This window comes from Drosophila nasuta, chromosome X, assembly GCF_023558535.2.
Source record: "Drosophila nasuta strain 15112-1781.00 chromosome X, ASM2355853v1, whole genome shotgun sequence".
NCBI lineage: Eukaryota > Metazoa > Arthropoda > Insecta > Diptera > Drosophilidae > Drosophila > Drosophila nasuta.
This window is the reverse complement of record NC_083459.1, coordinates 13,043,659-13,058,272: the sequence shown is the minus strand read 5'-3', so window position 1 is coordinate 13,058,272 and position 14,614 is coordinate 13,043,659. Positions and strand designations below refer to the sequence as shown.

Genomic DNA, 14,614 nt, shown 5'->3' with positions numbered 1-14,614 from the left:
TTTTTTTAGTATTGTGGCTTGTTTGTTTGATTTGTTAGTCAGTGGTTTGCCTCGTAGCTACCAGAACCATTTCATTTCATTATTTCATTACAATCTAACAAAATTCTTTAGAAAAACACCTTCACTTATACGTACAATAATTGCAAAGAAAAAAAAACGTATTTCTTCTACTAATTACAATAATTATGCTTTAGTTTCAAATCTTAAACACATTAATACCCGTGCTAATAGTTGCCAATGTTTTTTTTTATGCTTTCATTTATAATCATATATACATATATATAATGTATATCTTGTTTTCTTTGTGTTTATTACAACTTACTACGAAAAAAAACTATTCTTTAACCCTGCACACACATTGCTCTATGGCTGGCTCAATGCGCTGACTTCATCTCAGCGACTTTTCCGACGTTTCGCTCACACATTAAAAAAAAAAAAATTCGATAAAAAAATTTGAATAGTTACACAATTGTTGTAAGTCCTAATAATAAAGTTAGTAATAATAGATCTATACATAAATTTCCATAAGTTTCCTGTAATTTATGCCTCTTGGGTTGTTGCATTCTTCGTGTGTAGTGTAGTGTACTTTATGTATGTGTTGGTGTGTGTGGATTATTTGAGATTATGGAGCTTATCTGCGTAGGAGCCGTCTCCTACGCGCCTCATCTCAGCGCGGCGCATTGTGTATGTGAGTGGTCAAATGCTTGGAGAGGTAATCAGCCCGAGCGAAGCACTTGCCACACGACTCGCAGTGGTAAGGACGCTCGCCCGTGTGGATGCGCAGATGGCGAGTCAGATCCGATTTGCCACCGAATGCCCGACCGCAAAAGAGGCACACGAACGGACGTTCTCCGGTGTGCTTGCGGACGTGCAACTTCAGGTTCTCCTTGGAGCGCACGCACTTGCCGCAGAAGGGGCACGCGAAGCGTGAGGTGGCGGGGCTGTAAGAAAATGAAACTCATTAGATCCAGTTTGCAAATAGAGACAAACCAAAAAGTTATTGAAGCTTTCTTCCAAAAAAATCTTGAATTATTATTGGAATATCAAAAGCTGAGTTTTGTAGTTAAGATCAAAGTATCTGAAATATTTCAGAGTAAGAAAAACCTTCCTAATGCAGGAGTGCAAAAAATGACGAAATTTGACTCGAAAGGCAATATTTCAATCTAAATCTAGCGTTTCTTAATTTAGCTTGTTTAAAACAAATTTCAAAAAATAGTAAAGTACAAAAGAAACTTTTGTTTTAGGCATATTTCTGGAATTCTTGTTTCAAGAACGAAAATAAAATGTACCCCAAGCAGTATTTGGTATTTCAATATATACTATAACATTCAAAATGTACCAGGTTGTCAATCAAAGCAACTAAGTTCTGACTCAAATATTACTTGCAATTCGAAATATACCATATTATTATAAAAATATACCAAATATACAATAATCGTAAAATGTGACATATATTGGTATACTATTATCTTAAAAATATACCATAATATTAAAAAAATACATATACCAAATACACAAAAACATATCCTAAAATGTACTCTAAGCAGTATTTGGTATTTCAATATACTATAACATTCAACATGAATCAGGTTGTCAACCAAAGCAACTAAGTTCTGACTGAAATATAACTTGCAATTCGAAATATACCATATTATTATAAAAATATACCAAATATACAATAATCCTAAAATGTGACATATATTGGTATACTATTACAATAAAAATATACCATAATATTTAAAAAAAATACATATACCAAATACACAAAATAACATATCCTAAAATGTACTCTAAGCAGTATTTGGTATTTCAATATACTATAACATTCAACATGAATCAGGTTGTCAACCAAAGCAACTAAGTTCTGACTGAAATATTACTTACAATTCGAAATATACCATATTATTATAAAAATATACCAAATATACAAAATATCCTAAAATTTGAAATATATTGGTATATTATTGCAATTAAAATATACCAAATACACAAAAACATATCCTAAAATGTACTCCAAGCATAATTTGGTATTTCAATATACAATAACATTCAACATATACCAGAATATAAACCAAAGCAACTAAGTTCTGACCGAAATAAACGTTTTTCCTCATATGAAATTTAAATTGAGTTTCAAATTCAGTTAGTACTCAAAAGTTGTTCACACTTACCGCTTGTCACGCTGTCGCTCAGCGGCATCGACACGCAAAAAATTGAGTATGGACGCCTCCTGGGGATTGAGGCCAAGGAACTGCTCGTTGGGTATGCGCTCCGCATTGATCAGCGATGTCAGCGAGCTAAGCGAACTGATGCCGCCTCCGCCTCCGCCGCTGGTGGCGCCACCGCTGCTGCCCGAGTTGGCGGTGCCAGCGCCGCTGCCGCCACTCGAGTTGCAACCGGCTGCTGCAGCTGCCACAGCGGCTGCTGCGGCTGCCGATGATGAGCCAGCTGCTGCGCTGGCCATTGGCAGTGAGACATGCGCCAAATGCGGTGGCAACTGTTGTTGCTGCGCCTGCTGCTGTTGCTGCTGCTGTGACTGCGACTGTTGCTGGTGATGATGGTGGTGTTGTTGGTGTTGATGTTGGTGCTGATGTTGGTGTTGGTGTTGATGTTGGTGGTGTTGATGGTGATGATAGGAGGGATCCGTTTCCAAGTGGTGTGCGCTGTTCAACATGCGAGACTGCAAAATTCAACATAGATTATTCAATTAATCTAAATTAATTGGTGGTAATAGAATCACAATTTATATATTGCTTAAAACTAAAATTGTTGTTCCAGATTAGACAGTATAAAGGGTTCAGAATAATTGACTATACTATATAATTAAATCAATAATACAATTTTCTTAGCATTATTGCTAATGTATTTTCAACTCGCAAATTGTTGTGTACTAAATCAAATAAACAAAGCTTTATAATTATGAACATCAACGTGTCTAGTCGACTACGAAACACCCTGTTTGTAAGTATTTTTGATGGTGTTTATTTGTATTTATTTTCAGTGCTCCTTAACGTAATGCAAAATAATTTCAGGCATGTAAATTAATATGTCTAAAGTTTTCATTAATTTATTTCAAAATTCTCTCATTCGGGACTCGCTATTTTAACCCAATAAAATCTATCACCCTTACTATATAATATTTTAAGAGAATAAAAAAATTTCATTTAAGTTATTCATTTCAAATGTTCTCAATTTACGCAATTATCAATAATCAACGAGTCTACTCAACTGTGGAAGACCCTTTGTATTTTATGTATAACGAAATATGGGTTAAAAAAGAAATTGCATTGCTCTTTCTCACAATAAATATTGTAAATATAGTTGTTTACATAAAATGCTAACAATCCTAGTCAACTATGAAAGACCCTGCCAGTATTTTGGATAGAGAAAAAATTGTTAAAAAGGTAGGGTTGTAATTTAGCTGCTCTTTAGTATGAGTAATTAAAAATATACTACATTTTAAGAATATGTTTTGAAATGGATTCAAATATTATACGTTATTGTCATATTCATTATAGTTGTTAAATTACCAATATTAGAGAGTCTAGTTAACTGTGAAAGACTCTGTATTGTGGATAGTGGAAAAATCTTTATTTTTTAGGACAATTTCATAAAGTAGATTCTTACAAATGCATTAAAGTTGTTTTTATATCAAATTCTAGCAAGCTTAGTCAACTTTTAGGGAGCATTTGAAAATTGGTTATGTAGAAATGTATTTGCTTTGTAAGCAAAGTTTTAGAACTTTGATTTCTTGACTCTCGTATGCTTAAGCTACTCACTCTTGCTTGCTTTGCGCGAAAGGGTCTCGAGGCTAGTTAACTGCGAAAGACTCTGTATTGTGGATAGTGGAAAAATCTTTATTTTTTAGGACTATTTCATAAAGTAGATGCTTACAAATGCATTAAAGTTGTTTTCTAGCAAATTCAAATTCTAGCAAGCTTAGTCAACTTTTAGAGACCCTATACCTATACCTATACCTATATTTTGTGCATTTGAAAATTGGTTATGTAGAATGTATTTGCTTTGTAAGCAAAGTTTTAGAACTTTGATTTCTTGACTCTCGTATGCTTAAGCTACTCACTCTTGCTTGCTTTGCGCGAAAGGGTCTCGAGGCTAGTTAGTTACTCACCCGCTTGTTTGTACTATGTATGCCATCCGAGCTGCTTATGTTCGGTTCCGTGGCAGTGGTGGAGGCCGAGGCCGATGAGTTGTTGTCGTTGTAGAGCATGGTGATGCCAGCTGAGTCGATGGTGTTGTCCTGCTCGTGCTCCTCGCTGGCGGCATCGTGCTGAGCGTGCTGGGCAGCCGCCTCATCGCCCTCGCGCTTCACATTGATGCGCAGATCCTCGCCCTCATCGGCGAGCATCGGCTCCTGTGAGCTGGTGACCACATCCTGTTCGAGTTGCACCGATGCCGATGCCGAAGCCGAGATGGCCGAAGCATTGTTGCCAACCAGCTGGCGACCAGAGGCAGACACACCGACACCGACTCCGATGCCGACGCCAATGCCTACGCCGATGCTCTTCTTGCCATGGAGACGCTCGAGGGCGTGATTGAGGCGATGCTTCTTGAAGCTCTTGAGATAGCGAAACTGCATGCCGCAAACATCGCAGGTGAAGAGCTTGTCGGCCGGAAGGCGGGCGCGATGATTCTGCTCCTTGTGCTTGGCATAGGCGCTGCGATAGCGATACGATTGCCCGCACTGCTCACAGATGAAGGGCTTCTCCTCGCCGGGCCCGATGTGCGGATGCTGCAGTGCCGCATGCTGCTCCAGCAGCCAGACGTTCGGGAAGTGGGCGTTGCAGACGACACAGCGTGTCTCCTCCTCGATGGGTTCGCTGAACAGCGAGGAGCACGTGTCCGAGGGACTCTTCAGCATTTGACTGAGCTGCTGATGCTGCGCAAGCAGTGCGCCGCTTGGCGGCGGCGTCGATGAGGTAGACGACGAGGAGCTCTTCTCCTTGCAGCTGCTCGAGGTGTCCGTACAGCTGACCGGTGTGCCCGCCCCTGACAGCAGCAGTTGCGTGTACTGCCGCAATCCGGCGGCATCCACAATGACGCCCCCCGCTGTCCCGCCTGAGACTGAGCCTGGCGTGTTGTTGCTGGTGGCACGACGACGTTGCTGCTGTTGCTGTTGTTGTTGCTGCTGCTGTTGCTGCTGGGCTAGAAGTTGCTCCAGCGATTCCTTGTAGAGCAGCGCACTGCTGTTCGGAGTGACAACGCCGCTGCTGCTGCGTTCGCTGGGCAACTCCACGATGGTCACATCGTCGCAACTGTCGTTGGCATGTTGTCGCTGCTTCTCGTCGGCCAGCTGCGATTCGCTGGCGATCAGGCTCGATGAGGTGGCCATCTGTTGGGGCGATGGAGCGCCTGCCGATTTGCTCGACTTGCTCGATTGGGCAAAGAAGCTGGTGGGCGTGGCATAGCGCAGATTGAATGCGGCATGAGGCAGCTGTGGTTGTTGTTGTTGTTGTTGAGTTACTTGTTGTTGTTGCTGTGCTTTGTACTGTGCATCGCTGGAACGGTTCGTTGTGGACTGCTGTTGACCCTGGGCTGACTGTGATTGCGATTGCGACTGCGTTGGCAACGGCGACGGCGACTGCTTCGCTGTTGCCCCGTAGCCAGGCGCAACTGCAGCTGCTGCGGCGCTCTGATAGTCCTTGGTTAGCAGATCGCTGAGCGTTGTAAAACGGTGGGAGAAATCCTTGGGCGCGCTTAACAGGCCGCGAGTTCTGTTTAGAGGTAAAACACACACACACAAATCAACCATCAGATTTATTATTATTTATTTAGGCTTATTTTTTTATTCAAATTATTTAATATAATTTATTTTTTAATAATAAAAAAGACGTTTCTAAAATATGAACACAATTTCTAATACTTATGCAGTTGGGCAATTTTCAGTATAATTATATTTGGTATATTGATATAGTACTATTCAAAATATACCATAGAAAAACAAGTAAGAAGGTTACTGTCGAGTGTGATCGACTTGAGATACCCGCTACTCATTTTTAATAAAGGCAAAATATTGCGGTATTATTTTCAAAATATACCCAAAATACTAAAAAAAAAAACTAAAATAAACCAAATGGCATGTTTGGTATATCGCCATAGTACACCATTCAAAATATACCATAGACGGCACAATGGACCAGATTGTCAGCCAAAGCAACTAAGACCTCTAGTAAGTTGGCGTTTTTGCCCATACAAAAGTATTTCTTTAATAACTTCGACAATTTTTATCTGATCGCAACCAAATTTTCATAATCATAACTACTATAGTAAATATTGTATATACTAAAATTAGCAACTCTAGCTTTAAAATTACGCTTGTTATTGAAAAAAAATTATAGCTCTATCTCTTATAGCCTCTGAGATCCAGTGTTTCATACGGACAGACGGATAGACACACAGACGGACAGACGGACATGGCTAGATCGTCTCGGCTGTTGATCAAGAATATATATACTTTATAGGGTCGGAGATGCCTCCTTCTACTAGTTACATACATTTCCTGCCGGCACAAAGTTATAATACCCTTTTACCCTATGGGTAGCGGGTATAAAAAGTGTTGTCGAAAAATAATTATATGTATCACTATTTTGTATAGTCTCTGAGGTCTATGTGTTTATACAGACGGACGGACAGACAGACAGACAGATTTTATATGATTTTGTAAAATGACTACAATTTCTTTATTATATCACACTGTTTTGGAATTTACTTACAAAAATATATATTTATAATTTTCAAATTATGCTATAAATAAAGTAAAGGCTTACCGCAATGCCTCCTCGGCCAGCCAGGTCTGGTGGTGGAGCAGGCTCAGTATTCTGGACGGATCAATGTCGAAGAGGCTCAAGCCGAGCGGCGTGAAGGGAAATGCGAAGGGTGTGGGGCAGCGACTGGCGGCCATAGCGCTCATCGGTGAGCCAAAGTTGCGCAAGAGCTGTGAATTGTGATTCCGATTCCGATTCCGATTTAGATTCGGATTTGGATTGGAGAGGTAAATAATAATAATATAGAATATATAGTTATTAGATATTTCGATAACTTTTGGCAGAGTTGTGAACAAAGTCGTGGGCGAAGGGAGCGGGTCAAAGTCGGGGGGAAAATGTTGAAACTAATTCTTCAATTTGCTGCTACTAACTTCTAAGTGGTGAATGGGGACTTTTCGAGTCGGGGCTCTGTATCAAGTGTGGGCTCTATTTGGTGGGTGGGTGACTTTTGTGTGTGCTTTTTGGGTATAGAAATGATAAGTTGTTAAGCCTCAAACAGAGATGAGGAGCATGCGGTGCATTATTTACAAGCAATAAATCATAAGAAATATTTATAAAACACGTACAAATGACTTAAGCATAGAGATAAGTTTGCATCTATATAATATCATATCTATATCTCATCACGACTATCGAGCAGAAGATTTACTTACGGAATGCGTTGCCAGCTGCTTGAGATGCTACCTTCATTTGCAATAGAAAACCAAAGTCTTTTAAAAATACTTTTGAAAGTGAGTAAAATTTCTATTATCAGAGAATCACGCGATGCCAAACACTTAACGATTTCAAATCAAATATGGACAAATATAAACAAAAATATGGAAATCCTTTTTTTTTTTTATCCCAAACCCGAATTTAATTTGTAAATATGTTGATGAATCATTATTTTAATTTTCGTAGAAATTGAAGATTTTCATAACTTCAAATATATATTATAATTATAACAGCAACCAATATAACAGTTACTATTATAACAGATGTTCAATACTAAAATAATATCTTCTAATTATAACCATTATAACAGTTACAATTATAACAGCTTTTGAATACTACAAATATATTATAATTATAACAGCAACCTATATAATAGTTACAATTATAACACATTTCCAATATTAGAAATTTATAACAATTGTAGCAGCAAGTATTATCACAGTTACTATTATAACATAAAAATATATTGTAATTATAACAGCATCCATTATAACAGTTACGGTTATAACAGGTTTTCAATGTTAGAAATGTATGACAATTATATCAGTTACTATTATAACAGATTTTGAATACTACAAATATATTATAATTATAACAGCAACCTATATAACAGTTACAATTATAAAACATTTCCAATATTAGAAATTTATAACAATTATAACAGCAAGTATTATAACAGTTACTATTGTAACATAAAAATATATTGTAATTATAATAGCATCCATTATAACAGTTACAATTATAACAGATTTTCAATACTAAAAATATCTTGTAATTATAACCATTATAGCAGTTACAATTATAACAGATTTTGAATACTACAAATATATTATAATTATAACAGCAACCATTATAACAGTTCTCATTAGAATAGATTTGTCTTGCCCCAAAAAGTATGCTTTAGATATTACAAAGCAATTGATTTGTTGCTTTGAAATGTTTTGTGATGCGAAGAAAACAAAAACACGTACTCGATTATTTTCAATAGTTTTATTTATATAGAATTTACCTTCCTTTCTTCATCATCTTGTTTTGGTTTTTTTTTCTGTTTCATTCTTTTCTCTTTTTTTGTTTTGTTTGTTTGTTGTTAGTTTCTTTTTGTTTGTTTTGTTTTTGTTTTTTTTCTTTTTTTGTATTTGTATTGTTCATTATTCTCTTCTTGCATTTCATTTCATTTCTTTTCTTGTTATCTCGCTCATATTTTTTTGTTTTGTTTTGGTTTTTGTCTCTTAAAAAGGGCTACACTGTCATCAACTAGAAATTGCGGTGTCTATATAGCTGGCTATATCATCAACATTATCATCATCTTCATCTTCAACTTCCTCTTCATCATCATCGTCATCGTTATCGTTATCGTTATCAGCATCAATATCATCTTCTATGTATTGTTGTAGGTCTTTACTTTAGGTTTACCGTGTTTAATTTTTACTTTAGTCTGACTTTAGCCTGTTTTCGGTTTTCACTTTTTCCTTTTTTTCTCCCTTTATTTTTTTGGGGATCTGCGCTATGGATATTACGATATTTCTCAACCAAATGTTCTGCTATCTCTGTATGTGTGTGTGTGTGTTTTAACTGATGTGTGCCTGTATGTGTGCCTGTATATGTGTGTGTGTGTGTGTGTGTTAAGGTTTTCTTCATTCGTTTTTATCTTTTGGTTTTTTGTTATAAACTATGATATGCCTTGCTTTGCTTAAATATTTTGTTTATAAACTTTTTAGCTTTTCGTTTAATAATTTTATATAAATTTTCTTGGGGTTGTCTTTTTTGTTTTCTTTTGTTTTGCCTAAAATATGTTTAATTTACCATTTTTGTTCTTGTTACTTTTGGGTGTCTGTATGCGTATGTGTGTGTGTGTGTGTGTGAGTGAGTGGAATTTTCTCTGCTAAAATATTTGTGTGTGTGTGTGTGTGTGTGTGTGTTGCGTCTATTTGTGGTTGTGCCTGATATAAGCAGTTTCTTCATAATTTATAATCATTATTCAATATTCGTAACGAGTACTCGAACTCGCATTCGCATTCGCATTCGTACTCGTACTTGACTTGTATTCATTTTATTCAGCATTGGATACAACTCGAAAATGAGTTGGGCTATATGTTTAAGTGTGTTGCTCAGTGCTTTTAGTTTTGCGTTTTTTTTTTCTTCATACTTTTCTTGTCTCAGACTACGAGAAAAAAAATAGATATATATATGTATATATACATAGTATTTTATGTATACGTGTATATATATATATGTAAAGATTTCTTAACCTTCCGTTTAACTGTAATTGGGTTTTTGGGATTTCGAGTTATTAAATCAAGCTCAAGCTCGTCGACTGGCGTTCTATATATATATATATATATATATTTATCAGATATATATATATTTACGTATGTATATGTGAATATATAAACCAGCTGGATCATCGTTATCGATATCGATATCAAACGATGATCGTCATCGGAAAAGAATTAACAAACAAATATACTCAATTTCCATTCCAAAATCGAGGTAATTCAAATATGTTTATGTTTATGCGTGTGTGTGAGTGTGAGTGTGAGTGTGTATGAGTGAAAAAATGAATGAAACATGCTTGACATAAATTATGTTCTGTTTTTTTTTTGTTTTATATCGATTTATTTACGAAAAAATTATATATACTTCAAATATATATTTGTATATATAGATGTATTTACTTAAAATTGAGTGGAAAAAAAACTAAAGTTTATGAAATGGAACTTAAATTGCAATTAATTAAAATTATTTAGCGAATTGTGAATTAAATTTACGTTTTTTGTTTTTCTTCATGTTCTTTGTTGAATAAATAAGTTTTGTTTTATGTTTTATGTTTTATGGTTGGTTGAACGCGTACAAAATAATATCAGTAATACCTAAGTGAATATATACCTATATATATATATATATATATATAAATATATATATTTTGTATAATCGTAATAAAAAAGACAAACACAACTTAACATACGAATCGATGAAAATGAAAATTGAATTTAGTTTCCTGCTTAACTAGAATTGTTTTTCATCATCTTTAGAATTATAATTATTATTTTAAAATATGTTAGTTTCTGCTATGTTGGTGTGTGTAAGTGTGTGTGTGTGTGTGTAACTGATTGCTTATGTTTAAATTAATTATTTATTGTATGCAAATTGTCGCTCTCTCTTTTGCTCTTTTGCTGTCTCCTCTTTCTGCTTTATAGTTAGTTTAATCATAATTTATAAATATGAATGTAAGTATGTCTATATTGTTAGGAACATATTGACGTAATTATAACGTATTGCAGCTATTATTTTTTCTTGTTGTTGTTGTTGTTGTTATTATTCTTGTTGTTGTGTTGCTCATTTTGTTTTTGTTTCGATCACGAACTCTCATCATGATTACTGAAAACTCAGCTCTATATTTTTGTTTTTACGACTCAAATCTATTGGCAAGTCAAAGCAGCCTCTTCATAAGGATATTCTTTACAAAAAAAAAAAATTGCTACCCTCATTTCATTTCATCAACAAACAAATCAAATATCTGAGAGCAAAAAAAAAACAAAAAAAAATCCCTAAACTTCTGCTTGAGCCGTTTTTAAAGTCTATCAAGTAATGTATGTGTGTCTGTGTGTGTGTGTGTGTGTCTGTATCTGATGTACATCAATCAAATCGAATAAAAAAAATGTCATTATAATAAAAATTAAACAAAAAATTAAGATGAGCCTCATAGGAAACTTAAAATTTCAACCGTAGTTAACTTAAACTATTATTTAGCTAATTAAATAATTCATATGATAGATCAATCAATCATTCATGATTGATCAATCAATGCTTCGTTTATCTGTTCAACTGTTTCTGTCTGTATCTATTATTAGTTGCATTTCTTTATATAATTATTGTTTTTGTTTTTGTTTTTGGGATGTGGCAAATTTGCTAAATTAAATGAAACTTAATTAATGTTTTTATAAAACATATAAGAACTAATTAATCAACTATTGGTATATGGTATGGGCATGTTTGTGTGTGTCTGTGTGTGTGTGTGTTTATGTGTGTGTTAATGAAAACATTGCATTTTAAACAAATTGAACTAAACTGAGCCAACTGAGATTAATTCTCTTCTCTTCTTTAAGTATGTTTAATTTTTGTTTTTGTTCTTGTTTTTTTTTTTTTTTGTTAGCAATTTGTTTTTGCATTTTGGTTTTAATGGGAAGGTTAAAAAATTTGTATTGTTTCATTTTATTTTTGTTTGCATTTCCTTAAATTTTATAAAGTATTTTTTTTTTGCGTGTTTTTAGCAATCATTTTTTTTTTCGTTTGTTTGTTTTTGGTTTTAATATGTATTTGTATTTGTTGTTGTTTTGTTATTGTTATTATTGTTGTGGCTGTGAAAATATTTGCGCTCTATAAACTAATATATTTTTCAATAATAATAATTATATTTTCTGGTATTTTTTGTTGTTAAATGTACTTTTTGTAGTATTTTTTGTGTGGATATGCAAAACTACTTTGTTGTTTGTGTTTCTACTTTTTGTTGTTGTTGTTCATCTTGTTGTTGTTGTTGTTGTTGATTTGGTTGTGACATTTGTGTGTGTGTGTGTGTGTTTATAGCTAATTTCATTCTTTTTGCTTCCTTTTTCACTTGCTTAAATCTTAAATTTTGTTTGCTTTGTCTTGAGTTTTTCATGTTTTTAGAAACTTTTTTACACCACCTTCTCTCAACGGCCTAAAAATGCTGTGTGTGTGTGTGTGTGTGTGAGTATGTGTATATAGTATGTATATTTAGTTATATGTATATATATATATATTTATATATATGTATATGATTCAATGCCTCCATTGCTCACTAAAAAAATAACTATCAAAAAAACTGCTGACTTCGGATTCTCCTTAGTTTTCTTTTTCTTTTTCTGTTTTTTTTTTTTTTGTTTCGCTTTATCGCCGTTTTCTCTTTACATTTGCGTTTTTATAAAATATTACTTCAGTATGTATAATGTATATATGTATTGTATATATATAAGTTTATATATATATATATATATTTGTTTTTTTTTTTTGTTCTTTTCATTTTGTTTTTTTTTTTTTTTTTTTTTTTTTAAAGGGGAGTAGGCACTACAGTGTTGTTTTTTTTTCTTTCTTTCTGTTACTTCTTTTTTGTGTGTTTTTCTTTTTCGTGTTCTTTTGCTTGTCTTATGGATTACGTTTTATTTTTATGTTTTTATTTTCTTGTTTTTCTTACCAAAAAATGTATGAATCGCTTTGCTTAAAATAAGCCTAAAAGCCTTATTTGTTGCTTGTCATTTTTAAGTATATTTATTAACAACTCACTTCATTCTTTTTCAGCCTAAATTTGTGTGTGTATTAGGTGTATGTGTGTGTGTGTGTGTGTGTGTGTGTGTGTTGTTTCCTTGAGCGAATGCCAAAAAGTGTTTTGTTTTTTCTTTGTAGAAACTGCCAAGCGTTAAGAGTTAATCGAAAGTATCTTAAATGGTTTTTTCTTTTTCTTTCTCTAGCATCTGTAGCTGTAACTGCATCATTTTTTAGTATCGGTTTTTTTTTTGTATACAATCTGATAACTGAATTTAGCCTATCAAAAGATTTGTTTTCTGCAAATATTTGTTGTGTATATAGTTGGAAATGTACAATTACTCGTATTGGTGTTTAGGCATTCAAAAATTGGTTCTATGTTGCAATCAGTTTTTTTTATCTTTCTCTTTTTTTTATTTGGGTTGGTAATTAAATAGTTGAAATTGATATTCTTATGTCCAGCATTGTTTAATCGATATCGATTCTAGATAACTGCTAACTATTTGTTATATTTTTTGTTCACTTTCTTGTTTATTATAATAATATTTACAGGCATTCCCATTATACTACATATATGCATGTACGTATGTATGTATGTATTGTATGTAAGTTAGTGGTTCCATTTTGACTGTTTTACTGCCTGTCAGTGTTGTAAAATGGAAAAATAAGATTCTATTGCTCTCGTCAAGTTCTATGTACAGTTGTGTCCAACTACAGTAAGCTTACAAAAAAAAACAAAAAAAAATATTTTATTCATTTGTTGTTCTTGTTGTTGTTGACTATTTACAGTTTGTCTCGAATTGTTAGCTTGGCACTCAAACATATATATTTAGTTATAGGGATCTCATAGTTTTTGTTATTTTGTTGATGTTGTTGTTGTTGTTGTTTTGTTTATTTAACGCCGATGAAACCAATTTCTTGTTTTATTGCGTTTCGCTGTTTAACTATTTTTGTTTGTTTGTGTTTATCGGTATATCGGTTATTGGTTATCGGTTATCGGTTATCGGTTTAGCTGTTCACAGTTTGTGTCTCGTTATCAGTTTATCGTTATCGGCTGAGCTCCTACAAGTTTCGCTTATACAAAAGTAACGAACGAACTCAAAAAAGGCATTGATTGTTTTTATCATATTTATTTAATTGGATTAAATTTGTGTTTTTTCTTCTTTTTTTTTGTATTTTTGCATATTTTTCTTTTTTATTGTTTCGGTAAAGAAAAAAGATTTGCACATTTGGAATAAACAAACAAACAATTGTATATTTAATTGCTAAGTACTCTGTGATGCCATTAAAAATGCATTAACAATTATGTTACGATAAAAGTGGGGGCAACTAAAAAAACCAACACAATGTTATACCTCATACTCTTTACTCTTTATGATGAACTGCTTTCACTATGGTCGATATAAGGATTTGTATTTGTGTGTGTTCTTTCTCTTAGTCTCTTAAAGTATTTTGTATTGTAGGTGATTATGTGTGGAATGATGTAAATCAAGGCATTCGGTTAACAGGGTACATTTGGTATTCATACGATTGCAGTGCTCGGTTTTTTTTTTTTTTTTTTTTTTTTTTTGTGTTATTCGTCAAGATTTGAACGTATTACTTTCACGTATTACTCAATTTTTTTTATTTATTTATTATTTATTTTTTTTAATTCACTCGTTCAATTTTTTTTTTTTTTTTGTTATTCGTCAAGATTTGAAGTTCCGCAGTGGAAACGCATTACTTTGCTGAGCTCAATTTTTTATTTTTATTATTTTTTTTAATTCATTCGCTTGCTGAGCTCAATTTTTTTTTTTTTTTTATTCATCAAGATTTGAAGCACTGCAAACGCATTTCGC

General features: G+C 33.6%; 1 protein-coding gene across 8 annotated transcripts in view; it reads right to left on the bottom strand.

The window, feature by feature from the left end:
* Positions 1–464: 464 nt before the first annotated feature.
* LOC132797214 (pneumococcal serine-rich repeat protein) overlaps positions 465–14,614 on the bottom strand; it is a 202,724-nt gene continuing 188,574 nt past the window's right edge. For all 8 annotated transcript variants that reach the window (XM_060808795.1, XM_060808794.1, XM_060808796.1 and 5 more), the window contains 4 exons: positions 6,786–6,952; positions 4,130–5,732; positions 2,172–2,680; positions 465–941 (listed from right to left, as the gene is read on the bottom strand). In XM_060808795.1, coding sequence (XP_060664778.1) covers positions 668–941; positions 2,172–2,680; positions 4,130–5,732; positions 6,786–6,952 — 2,553 coding nt within the window. In that variant the 3' untranslated portion in view covers positions 465–667. The remainder of the gene's footprint in view (positions 942–2,171; positions 2,681–4,129; positions 5,733–6,785; positions 6,953–14,614) is intronic.